Source organism: Physcomitrium patens, chromosome 21 (assembly GCF_059467195.1).
Source record: "Physcomitrium patens ecotype Gransden chromosome 21, ASM5946719v1, whole genome shotgun sequence".
Lineage (NCBI taxonomy): Eukaryota > Viridiplantae > Streptophyta > Bryopsida > Funariales > Funariaceae > Physcomitrium > Physcomitrium patens.
Window position 1 is genome coordinate 1,228,476 of NC_143430.1, and position 15,994 is coordinate 1,244,469.

The window sequence follows — 15,994 nt, forward strand, 5'->3', positions numbered from 1 at the left end:
ATGTAAACACGTTTGTATATATACAAGTATTTACGTATGTGTGTATATGAAATTCAATGTCTTTGAAAGTAAAATAGGAAATAAATATTAATTAATTTTCTTAGTTTACAGTTGTAGAATTTGTTATACTTGTATATATACAAACGTGTTTACATGTATGATATTCTGCTTGTAAATTCATCCCCCCCTAAAATTAATTATATTAAATTACTAATCAAAATATTGCGAGTTGACTTTGTACTATGGTGCATTATTAATAACTTCTGATTTTTTTATAATAAATAATTGATTTTTTTTGACTATTTATTAATCAACCAAGGTAGTCAACAAAGGCTATGTGCCTGCCAGGGTGGAAGCAATTAGCCTAAATTGTAGGGCTTTAGTAAAGTCAATTTCCATGAGACCCTCAACCCCCCACATCTGAAGATTAATAATCTCCAATAATTAATACTTTTTCATGCAATCAATGAAAGAAATTAATGGGGAAAACACTGTATATATATATATATATATATATATATTAAAAATCTTAATATGAAGTATTAAAAAAACATTTGGAAGACAATCTCACAATCTTCATGGCAATTTATTGAGCATATCAAATATTAAGAGACATAATTGTTCTCCAAAATTTACACTAGACTATTACCCCTTCATCATATATTCAAAAGAGGTTTTCAATTATAAAGTACTTTCCTAGGCTTACTTGTTACTATTTAGTTTAAAATAAAATATATATATATATATATATATATATATTCACACCATGTTCTGTTTATTTATTTTTCAATTTATTAGATTATGTATTCATGTGTACTTGTGATGACATTCTGGCAAACGATTAAGAAAAACTGTCCACATACATGTATTTGTGGTAATAACCTTTTGAATACTTCCAGTTTATGTGTCCACTTGACATGTTTAAATGTTGTAGTTGTGAATAAATTATTAATGATATCTAAAATAACAATAATAATAATAAAGGTTACCAGTAAGACAATACAGATACTATATATATATATATATATATATACATGTATATATATTTATGTATAGTCTTTCTTTTACCACTCAAAATGATGCAATTAATCAACTTTGCTATGTAACAAGTATGTACATAAACAAAATCAAATTTGACACACACTTGCAATATAAAACTGCACACAACCTTATATGTCTTCAAAGGTATAAGTACAAATATTTTTCTAGTTCTCTTGCACATAAAATTATAAGTAAATTATTGAATATAACATAAATTGATTCTTTCAATTGAAAAAAATCATAAATAAAAAAAATCATAACTTATTTGTTTCTGAGAATGTTGTATCTTTATTGATTCAATGAATTGTCTTTGGAAAAAAGCTTTATGAATGAGTTAATATATAAAATAAGTTATTACCAAATATATATATTTTTATCTATGAAGTTCTCATCTTTTTATCTGATCCTCTAAACGTAGAAAAATAAAAAATGATAAATAGAAACAATATATTTATCAAATGTATGGATTATGGCTTACACAAAAGACAAATATGAAAAATGAACTAATTTCAAACAACCTATGGAGTTCAAAAAAATATGCTTTTGTGTGTCTTTGTGTTGATGCTTCTAAGGATGTTCGATTTTCAAATATTCCCAATAGCATCAAAACTTCTCCAACATTTTGCTTTCCATAGTCCAAGATTTAATGTCCTCTTCCCGGGTATCAATACAACACCGGATATCAATAGTCTCTCACCGTCTGTCTCTCTTTTGTACTAAAGATTTCTCGCTGTCAATGAGAAGAGCTTATTTGGGTACAGCATTAAATTTCTCGTCTCAACAATTGTAAAATTTTGCAAAATCAAATAAAATCAAAAGAAAAAGAAAAGGAGTGAATTTTAACTGCCGTTTAATTTAATTTGATTTCAAATAATTGGATGATTGTGAAAAGACCAGAAATTACATGAAGCATTAGTTTCATACGTGAAATGTACATACTAAATTTACATACGCATGAAACCACAACTGAGATACTGTATTCAATTCTTTACAATTTATTAATACTGTAGTGTGCGAATCCATAATAGTAATGCTTTGTGTCTAATTGAAAAAAACACCAACAAACAAACAAATAAACAAAAACCAGTGTATGCATATACATACACATCGATAGATAGATAGATAGATAGGTTTTGTTGTTGTGATCATGTTGTGACTGCACGGAGTCTTTTCGGTGCAGTTTTACTATGCAGGAACCTATAGTCAAGCACACCTACATGTAGATTCATGAACTTCATTCTGTGCGATTTGAAGCACAATTTTCATGGCTAACACACACAACAGTATTACGCAGTATATGAATCTTGCATTTGTGCAACAGATACACAATTACTTTGCCTCCAAATGTTTCCCTTCTGGAGCTTCGTTGTTGCGTGACTGAAGCGATAAGCTCGATGATTCACATAAACCTCGTCGACTTCTAGGAAGATTGCACCTTCGCCAGTCTGGTGTAGAGTCCACAACATGAAAAATCTAGGTGCCGAAGAGGATGAGGATTTCCTGACGCTTCTTCGAACACAATCGCAACAAGCTTCGGGGATCAATCTCCATCAGACAGTTGTTGTCGCTGAGCATGCACGTCAGTGTCGCTTGTTTCCTACTCTGTCAGCACCTCCACCGGAAATGCTCCCCCCTCAAGGGATAGTCTCTGTGGGGGGCGTGGAAATCTAGCCATAAAGAATCGAGCCGCATAGAATCGAAGAGTTCTTTTCAAGGCAATTGCAGTACCAGTTTTCAGAGTTGTCAGAGGAGCCGCTCGAAGGACGCTCAAATTGGGGAAGGTCCTGCCGGACTGTGGAATCTGAAGGAGCGAACCACTACAGGCCTATTACGGTCGTTGTGAGGGCTTAATTTGCGTTCTGATCAAGAGTACTGAAGCGTGCCCGGGTTACGAAAACCGGTGACGTTTCTGTTTAGGGGTTGCTTCACGAGAATTATACACCTGGAACGATGGCAGACAAGGGTGTACCGAAGGAACGAAACAACTGGGGCGTCTTGAGCACCCAAGAGGCTGCCACCGATTTCAGCTTTTCAGCGAAGCTTTTAAAGCAATTTGGCACTTCAAACCTCTGTACTCCTTCTCTTCACTCTTTTCTGTTTACAATTGGTGGATGCAACACATCCGGTCGGCGAGGGGTATCAATTCTGTTGGGTGGTGGTGTAATCTGTGCAGGATTTTGTACAAGCTTGGGGTGGAAAAGCAACGTAAAAAACATAGGGTCTAGTACACCTGTCAGATTAGGCAGCTTGGACAACTAGTACTGCGTGGGTTCTACACGATAAAATTCTGCTCACCAGACAGTTCATAGTCCCTCGGTGCTGCGACTCCCCCTTTACAATGCAGCACGATCGTAAAAAAATACACGATTGTAGAATGCAGATGCGTGTTACGAGTGTAACTTGTGCAATGGAAGTCAAGTTGATGAACTTCTCCATTCAATTCCACTGCAAAAACTTCATACCAATTCTAGGTCCTAAATTTTATCGCACTGTACAATGCAGTTGGTATCATGCTCAATCAAAGCACGAAATCGCCGCTTCCTTGTTGCCAGCCAGTCCACAATGAAATCGCGCATCTCCTCTCGTTGATCTGCCTTCTCACCCAAACGCAACTGCAACGATCTCGAGGAGACCTCGATAACTCTGCCCAGCATCGTCCCGAGTTATCCACCAACTTAGCTCGCCGTGATGCAACATTGACAACTGTTGGTAAAACTAAGGCCACAGGATTCGACGACGGTAAGATCAATCCCCGCGACCCACGATAGTTGAAGGAACAACTCATGCAGTTACGGCATTCGCCCACTAAAACTGATATGAAAAAGCAAAACTACGATGGGATCTGAACGGACGGTGAAAGAAATGTAACTATGTTGCCAGGAATTGGTGCCCATCGTTACAAAGCGGGGCGGCGTGTAAGAGTTTGTGAGAATTCACAACAGTATGCCACTGCACTTAACCCAATTCACTGTGAAGCACTGGGTCAGAGTGTCCAGCACCCACCGCCAAATCCGACAAGTACATACGTATCCCATCCCATTACAGACAAACATCCCTGAGAATATGAACCATCGGTCTAGATTTCTGTGGACCTTTTCCAGGGATGTGGCGGCGGCTACCCGGCGCCGATTCAGGTGTCGTCGGTGCGGTGTCCTGAGGCTTCTATCGATGGTGTTGCACTTGCCGGTGTCGGTCGTGTCGGTGATGAAGCATCGATCAGCATTTTTTGTAAATAATTCTTTGTCTGTTTTATTCCACCACTCTTTGTAATGTAGCAAAGTTGATGGATGGAAGAGGAAGTAGAATAGAACAGCGAAAGATTACTTGTTTTAAGGAAAATGCAATAAGACTTCACAGTGATTGTGTCATCATGTGATGTTTTTTTAGGAGTAGATTCTAAAGTTGCAAAATTGTCAACTTAGAAAAGCTGACACGGATGTTGTTTGATTGTTTAAATTACACGTTGACAACGACTTGAAAAGTTTCTTCGATTATTTTCTAAGAAAAAAGCAAAAACACAGTTCAGACCATTTGGTTTTAGTTTTGGTTTTAGATTTTATTCCCCTCTCTTTGGCTGAATTGTTTTGGAAACGTTTTACAAGATCACGTGATAGTTAATTTTTGTAGAGAGTAGATCTAATATGTCTTTTCAAAATACTTTATATAATATTTAATAAGTTCGTTATATACACCATAGCGTAATGTAATTTAATACAATTGGCACTGCAGTTTTCTACTATTCTAATGTCTATTCTTGTATTATTTTATCAAGTTTTATAAAAAATTAATTAAAAATTCTAAAAATAGATGAAGGATATGATTCTATTATTTTAATTTCTTTGTAAATACTACATTTTTTTGTTGCAGCACTTAGAGGCTTAAATCATTGTGTGATAAACATTCATTGTCAAGACTTTTGAAAAAAAAAAAGCACAATGTTAGACTTCCGTTGATTGTAATACCAACATCTAGTAGTATCATCAACTTTCAAGCATTAAATTCAATACTACCTAGTTATAGTGATTATGTTGAACTCTTATTGTATCCTTGTACTTTAAGAAATGCAAATTCAACTGTTCAGAAGAATTTGTTTTTACTGTTGAATGTATCAAAGAATTTCATATAAAAAATATATCTAGCATAAGAGTGGCATTAAATAAGATTTAAAAATTCTATAACAATATATTTATTAGAAATCTAAAATGTTAGAGATTTTTATTCAAATTCCAGTTTAAAGTATTCTATTTTTTTTTATATCTTCCAATAAATTTAGCCTGTATTTAAGAAATAGATATTTCATTTTTAGTATTTTTAAATAAAATGAGGTCCTACACAAAATTAGTTCAATACATTTAAAATATTTTAAAATTCCTCTTGATATACATTTCTCAATATCCATTAATGATATTAAAATCTTTGGATAAAATTACCAAACATTAAAATATAATGTGCACATTTTGTAATTTTTTTTTATAGATATTTTCTAATTGTGTTGTTTCAATTGCATCACTAATTTCTAGAAATTGCCTCTAAATAAATTAAAGTAGTATGAGATTGTTAATTTGTATAATTTATATATTTTATATATAAAATATTTTAAAGTCATAGATTATATTAAAGTTGAATTATTTGAACTATGTTATTAAATATTATTAATTTAAATATATGTATTCATAAAAAATATAAAATTAATTAATCAATATTTAAATTAGGTCTTAGAATATTTTAGTAGAAAATTATTTATATACTACTTTAAAAATTGGATTGTTAACTATTTTACCACAAAAGAAAATAAATTATTTATTACAAATATTTTATTCAATAAAAATAATTTATATTTTTAGAATATTTTATTATGATATAATTATATATTATTATACAAAAAATATATATTTATTAAAAAAATAAGGTCACTTGCTTAAAGCTAAAAGAACTCAGAATTTTACATTTTTGTCATATGATATGGCATCAGGTGCCAAATCTTGTCACATGTATGGAATTTAGTTTGGTTTAGTGATTCTCTACCCATTTAGATTTTTTGTTAGTTAACTTTGTTAATATTAACTAAGATTTAAAGATTTAGGTGATAAAACCTTCTTGATTCAAGTCATATTAACAAGAATGTAATGTGTGAGATATCTTAACTTATTTGTGTGTAGATTTATTATCTTTTACATGACATGAATGTCTGTTCTTCAACTTATAGTGAAGCCAAAAAGAAAAAAAAGAATCCTTGTTCAATTTTTTTGGATTTTTGTGCTGCTGGGCAATGTTCTGTTGGGCAATGTTCTATTGCTGAACCTTGTTGCGCCACAATCTTGTGCTCTTAGATACAGGTTTGTTTAGGTGCAATGCAGCATGATAGGTGCGGAAGCAAAGCATGGTGGCGTGAAGCATTTCGTCAAGGTTTATAGTAGGGTCACGGTGCCGCGAACAAGAGAAACAAGATTGGCATGAGGCACGTCCGGAGTAAAGCAACCGCATCATCTTCACTGGCATGGTGTTAGAAGAATTGGTGCGGTGTTCTTTAGTTGTTTCGGGATATGTCGAGGTCGTGGTACTGTCCGGGACGGAACGACGCACGATCAAGGGGGTCTAAACAACACTAGGTTGTAGTGTTGGGCGCCAACACACTGTTGCTGTTGGATACGGTTTGAGTTGCTTTCGGAAGTGGAGCCGTGGGAGTGGTGCGAGGCATTGTGCAACTTTGGATTCCGGCATTGGATCACGGTACCACAGTGAGTTACTGTGCGAATAGTGGGTGATGGCTGGGCAGAACCGCAAGTCATTGAGATCATTACAGTTGTGAAACAGTGGGGAGCAGTAGGATCGCAGTGCGAGAGCCGTAGGTGCTGAAGGGTTTGCTCAACAGCCATTGTGTTTGTTCAACGTTAATGCATCACTTTTTGTTTTGTTTTGTTTTGGTTTTTGGTTGTTAGATGGCCGTTTTGGCATAAGTTTGGTGCAACGCCGGAGAGATTGCGGCAGTGGTGCACTGTATTGCGACATTATTGTATGCACAATTAAGATTGTGGAGCTCACACACAACTAATCTATTGGCACATATATTCAAATTATAAAGTTTTGTGCAAAATTGCATAAGATTTGGGTGAAAAATAAATTAATATTAATATTAGTAGCAATTAGCAATGGCAAAAGTTGTGGCTCTTGGCAACAAGATGCATCACTTGACTATCAGATTGGTGTGTGAGCAATCAGATTGATGTATTATGTGAAGTCTTGCTTAAGAATACACTAAATACTTGATTGTGGAAGGTAAATTGGAAATTGCAACAACAAGGTCCTAAAAAATCTAATATAATCTCTTCTATAAAACAACTTAGGAGAGAGATAAACACATGGGATAAACAAGAGGAGACAAAAACCCTCTCTGATTTGTTGTCTGTGTCATTGTTTTCATCAAAAGTAAAGTAAAACTATAATTCATAGGACTTTAATAAAATTTGTATTGAATGAAATAACTTGGAATGGTTTTTGAGAGTGATTTCTGATTTTCAAGAGTTATATAGAGATTACATGGAGTAATTACTAGCTTGACTAATTTGGATTTACCACACTACAAGTTATTGTCACATCAAAATGTTAAGGTTTGTAAGGATTGTACAAGAGTAGATTCATATTGATGGAAATTTTTATTTTTGGTTTAGAATGAATAATAGTTATTTGAATTATATGTAGGAATCCAAAAGTAATAGATTAAAATAATAAAAAATTGATAATTTTATTTTATTTATTACTTTTAATAAATTGATAAAATAATAAAATAATTTTATTTTATTGATGGTATAGAGATGGTATACAAATAAAATAAACTTTAAAATATATTTGAAATTACATACTTTTTGTACATATGTGAACTAATCTTATTATTTTTTGGCAACATGGAAGATAAAGGTTGGAAATTGTGCATTTTTATTTTTATTTCTATTTTATTTTTTAGAAATGGAAATTTTTACAATTTACCTAATAGCTCATGTTAATATATTGCTGCAATGTATCCAAGTCATTTAATAAAAAAAAATAGAGATTAAAAACTTGATGCACTATGTGTTCAATGCCTTTCTTTTTAATTCCAAGCATGAGTTCTAATTCGAGGTGTTAGGCTTGCTAAAGCATTAGTACATCCTTTTCTATTTATGCCAAGCATTGACCATATTTGAATCCTTTAAAATAGTAATTTTATAGATTCAAGGCATTCTTCTGGAGTATTAAGCCTTGGTTCTTGTATTTTCTTGTATATAGTCAATGCATGAAGTTGCAAATTAATATAATTCTTGACATTACAATTTTTAATATATATTGCATCATATATAGTTAGAAATTGGATTAATGATTGACTTATAAGAATGTTGCTTTTAGATCTATAGATAAAAACTTATTTATGTTGAGATTATATTTTAGAAACGTTTGGCTTTAGAAATAACCATTTTACTATGTAATGTTACTACAAAGACTTCATTAAAATTGACTAAATTTCACCAACATATTTTAATGTGGCAGCAGTATTTATTTAAAAATATAAATATTTTTTGTCACAATAGCATAAGTTCAACTAGTCTTAAATAAATCCTAATTAAAGCTTAATAATTTTAATCAAATCTTAATCAAATCTAAAGGAAGTCTTAAAGAAATTATAAAATAAATATACATATATATACACACACACACATATATATATATATATATATATATATATACACACACACACATATATATATATATATATATATATACATATACATATATGTATTTTAAAAAAATCCTAAAGAAATCATAAAGAACTTTACAAAAACTCTAAAGAAATTATGAAGAAATCCTAAAAAAATATTAAAAATAAAGTATCTAAAAAATCTAAAAATAATATCTTTAAATAAATTCTAAGTAAATCTTAAATTTTTTTAATCAAATTCTCAATAAAATCTAATCAAATCCTAAAAAAATACCAAAAAATTTTAAAATAAATATTAAATAAATTCTAATTAAACCTTAACTAAATCCTAATGAAATCCTAATAAAATCATTTTTACAAGATATGGCTTAAGAATATATTGATTGTCCATTTGTATTTGATTTATATTACATACTTTGCAATAGATTTGTAGCATTTGATGTGTTGTATATAATCTTTGTTTATATAATATCATAATATAATTCTAATCAAATCCTTAGTAAATTCTATCCAAATTCTAATAAAATCCTAAATCTTAAACCAAATCCTATTCAAATCATATTCAAATTATAAATCCTTAACAACTCTCAATTATGCCTATAACAACTTGATTCACAACTAATCTTTGCCAAGTATTAATTTTTAGTTTCTTAAAATAATTTTTTCTATAAATTACTCTTAATTCCTTAAAAATACCTATATTAGTATTTTTTTTATTTACTTTGATTTGCCTCATTTATAGCCATGTAAAGTAAGTAAAAGCTTATCTTGCAAAGAAACAGCATTAGCACTTATAAGTTTAATTACCTTCTTCACTATTATCAATACTTCTACAAAAATTTGTTACAATATTTTCAATTAACTACTTCTATAATATAATCTTTTTTTCTATTTTACCTAATAATTATGCTATAACAAAATAATAGTAGACAATAGTAGTTTGTAGTATCATGTGTCACTTTGTAGTACATTGTGATAAGAATTCATTGCAACTTTAGGCTTCTAGAATAGTGATAAGAAGCTACATAATAATAGGATCATACAATGATACAAGCTACAATAATAGGACCAAAAAAATCATAGACAATAGTGTATAGAAATAGAATTCAATATAAAAATAATAATAATAATAATAATAAATAATCCAAAATTTTTAAGTGTTAAGTTTAGAAGTTCACACCAAGAGCCTACATAGTCTAAATTTGATCATTGTTGAGTTTTTTTTATGTGGAATATGCCCAAAGAAGCCAATAACATTATTGATTTGTATAGTGGAGATTGTTTGGAGCATTGAAGTGCAATTTATTCATTTGTTTTCTAAGCAAGTTTTTGATTTTTTTACTTCTTCACATTTCATTTGGTGTAGTATTAGATGCCAAATTCCGTCCAATGTATGTAACTTGGTTTGATTTAGTAATTTTCCATTCATTTAATTTTTTCATTAGTTGACTTTGTTAATGTCAAATAGAGTTTAAAGATTTAGGTAAAAAAAAACCTCATTGATTTAAAATTCTTATCAAGTCAAGTCTAATAAGTGACTTTGAGAAAGAAAATGATTATATTATAAGAGTTTTCTCGGCTATAGAAATTTAGCAATTTAATAAAGATTTAGGGTTTTTTTTACTCACACTTGTATTCCTAGATTTTTCTCTTTTAGTGTGAAAGATAGCTTTACTTATTTGTGTATAGGTTTATTATCTTTTCTTAAAAATATACTGGTTGTATATTTGATTTAGCTTAAATTACATGAATTTTGGTTGATTATAGCACTCGATGTGTTGTATGTAATAATCTTTGTTTACACAACACTTTACCTTTACAAAAAATAATATTAAACTGAAAATATTAAGTACTAAATCAAAACTATAAATTATTATGTACTAATAGTGATGCAAAATTTGTCCTTTAATTATGCATTTTTAATATATGTGACATTATATAATTATTCTTTATATTAAAATTGTATCATTTTTTTATTTTTTTATTTTTTTATTTTTTTTAAAAGATTTATTAATTTAAGGTATTGATTTATTTATTAGTTCTTTATATAATAAAAATATTTATAATAATAAAATATAATTATATATTTAAAATAATTCTTCTATTTTAAAAAATATTCTAAAAGCACTTAAATAGCATGATATAAATAATAACCTTATAATACACTTTTAAGGGTATTTTAATGTATATAATAATAATAATAATAATAATAATAATAAAGTACATACTAGAATAAAAAATTAAAATTATTATTTTTTAATAGTTAAAAAAGTTAAAATATATAATATTAATTGTATTTATATTAAAAATTAGTTTTTTAATTGTGATATAAAATTTATTAAGATTTAAATATTAACAACCTATTAAACCAATGTTGGAAAAAAATTAGTAATGTATTAGATATTTTTTTTGAAAGATATCTAAATCATAATAGAATTAATTTAGAAGAAGAAAATAAAATAATATACAAATAAAAATATTATACTTATTATAAAAAAATATAGATTATAAATAAAAATAATATATATATATATGTATATATATATATATATATATATATATATAAGGCAGTTTTTTTATTGACCTTATCAAATTTAATTATCTAATAAAACATAAAGAATTAAAAATCATTAGAAAGAATTTATTTAAAATTAAAAATTAAAAAGATGTAATTGTGGCAAACTTTAATAATTAGTTTATTATAAAGATTTGTTACAATCTTTGCCAGATAATATGTATATTGAACATAAAGTAGAACTACTTTGTTTTGTTAAAAATAATACATTAATACAAAAAAATTCTTAAAGATTGTAACCTTATTTGATTTAAATAGTGTCTAAGTTAAAAATAAATAAGGTATATCAAATAAATGCATTTTAAGTCAAAATCAATATTTGATTAATATATAGTATATGTCTAAGCTAATTTTGAAAGACATATTTGCATATACTATCAAAGATTATCACCATTTGATATGCTTATATACAATAAAATTATACTTGATTGAAAGCTCTATAAATTAAAAATCCCAAACACACTCGTAGGTAGTAATTATAAATAGATAAAATTTATAACTTAATTAGGAGATTCGTTAAAAAAGTAAAAAAAGTTTTAGTACCTAATTTATTTATTTATTTATAGAAATAAATTAATTGCATAAAATATATTTGTTAATTTACTCTTGATTGCATATGTTTTACAATAAGGATTGTACTTCAAAATTTATTCTTTGAGAAAAAAGTATAACATCTAAAATTTACATATTAGTGAAATATACAAATAAATATTATATATCTTCTTTAAAAATAATTCAAGGATTTTTTTTTATTAATAAAGAATGATTTTTAAAGAAAAACATAAAATAATAGATTTTAGTGTTGAACTGTTTTCTTAGAGTTGAATGTTTCGGAAATCAACTTTATTACACCATTGCTTTGAATCAGTCTAAACCTATAGAAAATAATTATTGTCATATATATATATATATATATATATATGTATATACATAGATGAAAATGTTTTCGTATTCTATTGTATTTTAGAGTGAAGTTATAAAGCTTTTAGAGTGAAGTTATAAAGCTTTTAGAGTGAAGTTATAAAGCTTTTAGAGTGAAGTTACCTGATGATAAAGGAGGTACATTGCATAGAAGACGTCTAATACAAACAAGTGGTTAGATTATTAAAGCATGAAAAAATTAAAACACAATATGACCTTGTACATCTCAATAGTTTAATAAGTCAATACATACTCTAGATACAATAGAATCATTAGATTATAATATGAAGAACTGTAATTGACTTAGATACCAATGTTGACTTTGATTTAGAACTAATTAATAAATACATTAAATTAAAACCTTACTAAGATGGAAATTATGCTTATCAATCAATAAATTTATATACCTATTTCTTTTTGTGTATATAAAAATTTGAAAATCAACAATAGAGAAGTTTCATTAAAAAAAAAAAAAAAACAAACAAACACAAAACAAAACAAAACAAAAATTCAACATGTAAATTATTTACCAAAAGTACCAAATATGCAGCAAAAAACTATTGTTAAGAAGACATAATTTATTTTACAAATGAGAACTGAATAAAAGTTATGTTCAAGACATAAAAAAAATAAAATAATGCGTGATAGCTAATGATGCATATTACTTACGAGAATCTCCCAAACTAGTTAAGAACAAATCACAGTAACATGTAATTTCATTTTACTTGTAAAACAATTTGGAATGCAGGATAATAATTCTAAAGCGTTGCATAACAATTTACATGTAACATCAAACGTGTTAACAAATTTTCTCACTCAACAATTCACAATCAAAAATACGTTCAAAACTTTTTAGCCAATTCTTTGCATAATATTTTTTCTAATAATGATAAACAAGATAAACCTCGTCATTTTGCATGCAGATTCCCTTTACTGTGACTTTTCTCATGAATTTTCTAAGCTACACATTGGTTTTTCCCAGCTCCCAATTCTGAGACAAAGCAAAAGCTGGAACTCATTTCTAGCGTTTGCTATTGCTTGTGGAAGTGTTGGAGGATGAGCACCTTCAAAGCTCCCTTCACTTCCAAGCATGCGAAGTGGAAGGCCTAAAGTCTGTTCAGCAACACACAAGCATGACCACCACAGCAATTAGATGGCTCACACACAGAGCTCTCACAACATAGACAATCCAGGTACCATACAATCTTCGACTACGTTGCAGATCGTTTCCAAAAGTACAAAAGCTAGTTTATTAAGTTTTATTGTTAAGAAAAGAAAACTGGAAGATGTTTAACTGTTACATAAACCGCCGGGTGTGCATTCATAAACACACTCCACACGGGATGCGAATTCCTTAAACATAGTGCAAGCAGCTCAACGCCCCTAATTGCCCTGCTGGGATTTGCAATGGGTTCTACTATTGTTGCTGCTTATTTTCTGTTTACGTTCATGTGTTTTTTTCCTCTGTTTTTTTTTTTTTTTTTTTTTTTTTTCTTCATTTTTTTAATATTTATTTTAATGTTTTTTTTTAAAATATTTTTCCCGTTGTTTTCCTTTGTTTCGTTTTTTCTCCGTCGGAGATGGTACAGAAGAGAGGAGCGGGTGGTGCAACTGGTGCACGACACCTCTGCAACCTTAAGAGGTGGAGTGAGCACTAGTAAGACGTCATTATATATATATATATATATATATATATAGATATATCTCTGTCTGTCTAAGAGGTTTCCTATGCTTGCAATCAGTTCGTCATGGCTGGCGACGACATTGCAATGTTATTCAGGACGCTGATATCACAACAAGTAGGATAGGGATGGCTTGGAGCTGGAGCGGGCGGATGCGAAAAAACCACGCCACTGCTTAGTCTACACAACAGAGATGAGTGATTGACGGAGGCCAAATCTACGATATCTCTGCAGCTGCATCGATGAAAAGCTTGGCCGAACCGCATCTAATTAGCGCCACTGCTGAAAGTTTGGCCGAACCACCAGTTCGCTGGGGCCGCGTTGTAGGAGATCACTTGGCGGCCGTCGCTGGTATGAACTCGGAAGGAGAGCGCACTCCCGACTATGTTATTGGGCCCCCCATTGAATGTCCACTGAGACCCCCAGTTGCGGTACATTTGCAACCATTGCGTCTTGGGGCCCTTGATATACACCTGTTGCACGTCGCCAGCGCCCGCTACGTTGTAAACGAGCACGATAAAAAAGTAGGGGTTTCCGTTGATGGTGAAGCGCATCCCTCCTTGCTTGTAACACGCCACCCTGCATCACAAAATACAACCGATGGGACATTATGTGTTTGTGGCACGGGCTCATTCTGCTTTGCGGAGCGTAATTGGATCAACTTGAAACATTCGGTGCAACGAGGAGATTTGCAGTACCTTCGAAAGTTGACAGGAATGACGCCTCCGACTCTGTTAGCAAGTGTGGTGAACATGGGCTCGGATAGGTCAAAGTGCTTCTGGGGTGGGTTGCACCACCCTCCCGTGGATCCCGAGGGACAGAAGTTGGTGGCCGTGACTATAATATTCTTGCCTCTGTAGCACCATTTGGATTCGTTGAGAATGCAGGTCAGCTCGTAGCATGCTCCGCAAGTGGCTCCACCGTTGAATAGCGGCCCACTCAGAGCAGCAGTGTTGACACCGTAACCGGTACTGTATAAATTACTATACCCGCAAGCACCTCCTGCACATTGTGTCAACAAATGCACAACTGATGTCAACCAAAATGATTTCCCAACAATCTTCTCAAATGTAGGAATCATGAGGATACTGTCTGGGGTTTAAGATGGGCAGATCCTCAAAAATAATCAGCTGACCAATCCTAATATGTTCATGCAATTTCATCACGAATTTTCTGAATCAGCCCATTCCCAGTCCACTGTAACGAGCTTGAATGCGTCCGGTCAATTCTGCATCAACTACATCCTGATCGGCTGCAGACAGAGACTGGCACAAAACTATATCACATCGAGAAACCCTCGCTCGCTTGCTCACTCGCCTGAGATGAATTATACAACCATGAAGGCTGCTGCTGCTGCACAGATTGGCACCAAGCAAGCGCACACATTCCAGCTGAAAAGATCGAGAAGATTACGTACCCATGGTGCCGCGTGCATCCCCTTCCCCATAGTACGTTGCGTGACCTTTGTCCCATCCACCAGGGCCGTAACCAGCCGCCTGCGAAACGCACCCGCACAGCATCACGAGCAGAGCAACCGCCACCGGGGACGGCACCATCGTCAGCCGGATCACCTGCGTCATTGTCGAATTGCACTAACCGACCCACACTGTGTTGAAACTCAAAAAAAGAAAACACACACAATTCCAATCAAGAAACCCAATTGACGGCACTTGTGCTGTCCTGCAACACCTGGTGACGATGGATTCCAGTGGGACTGTGGATCACAAGTGGGAATTCGAAGCGAGGCGGAATTCGTAACTGGAGTGGGAAGGGGAATGAGCTGTCAATCCTGGATGGGTAGGTAGCTCGCTATGTAGAAATGGGATGTGTAACGGATGGCAGCAACCGCCCTTTACGTAGTGCAGGACGAGCCCCCTGGTGGGACACTCTCTCTCTCTCTCTCTCGCTGCGTCGCAATAAGACACCGATTCGTCGCTGCGATCAGGTAAGCGCCTTGGAATTCATAATATATATATATATATATATATATATTTTCCTCTTTTGCCTTATTTTCCAGTGGCGAGGATCGAGTGTGCGGCGAGCAATTGCGACGGTCCCCGCGAGTCAACTTGTAGATCCTGTCCG

At 31.7% G+C, this 15,994-nt stretch overlaps 1 protein-coding gene across 1 annotated transcript; it reads right to left on the reverse strand.

Annotated features, from left to right (window-relative positions):
* Positions 1-13,450: 13,450 nt before the first annotated feature.
* Positions 13,451-15,681, reverse strand: LOC112274056 (expansin-A10). The gene is made up of 3 exons (XM_024503206.3): positions 15,327-15,681; positions 14,608-14,911; positions 13,451-14,488 (listed from the first exon to the last, which is right to left on the reverse strand). Exons 1-3 carry the CDS (start codon positions 15,487-15,489, stop codon positions 14,176-14,178), a joined length of 780 nt encoding a protein of 259 aa, XP_024358974.1. The 5' UTR covers positions 15,490-15,681; the 3' UTR covers positions 13,451-14,175.
* Positions 15,682-15,994: the final 313 nt, after the last annotated feature.

Bases quoted from the DNA above. Each gene is read 5' to 3' on its own strand.
- LOC112274056 (XM_024503206.3), bottom strand. From the start codon at position 15,489: ATGACGCAGGTGATCCGGCTGACGATGGTGCCGTCCCCGGTGGCGGTT. The intron at 14,912-15,326 runs GTACGTAATCTT...CACAATGTGCAG, and splicing joins GGATGCACGCGGCACCATGG to GAGGTGCTTGCGGGTATAGT. The intron at 14,489-14,607 runs GTACTGCAAATC...TTTGTGATGCAG, and splicing joins ATTCCTGTCAACTTTCGAAG to GGTGGCGTGTTACAAGCAAG.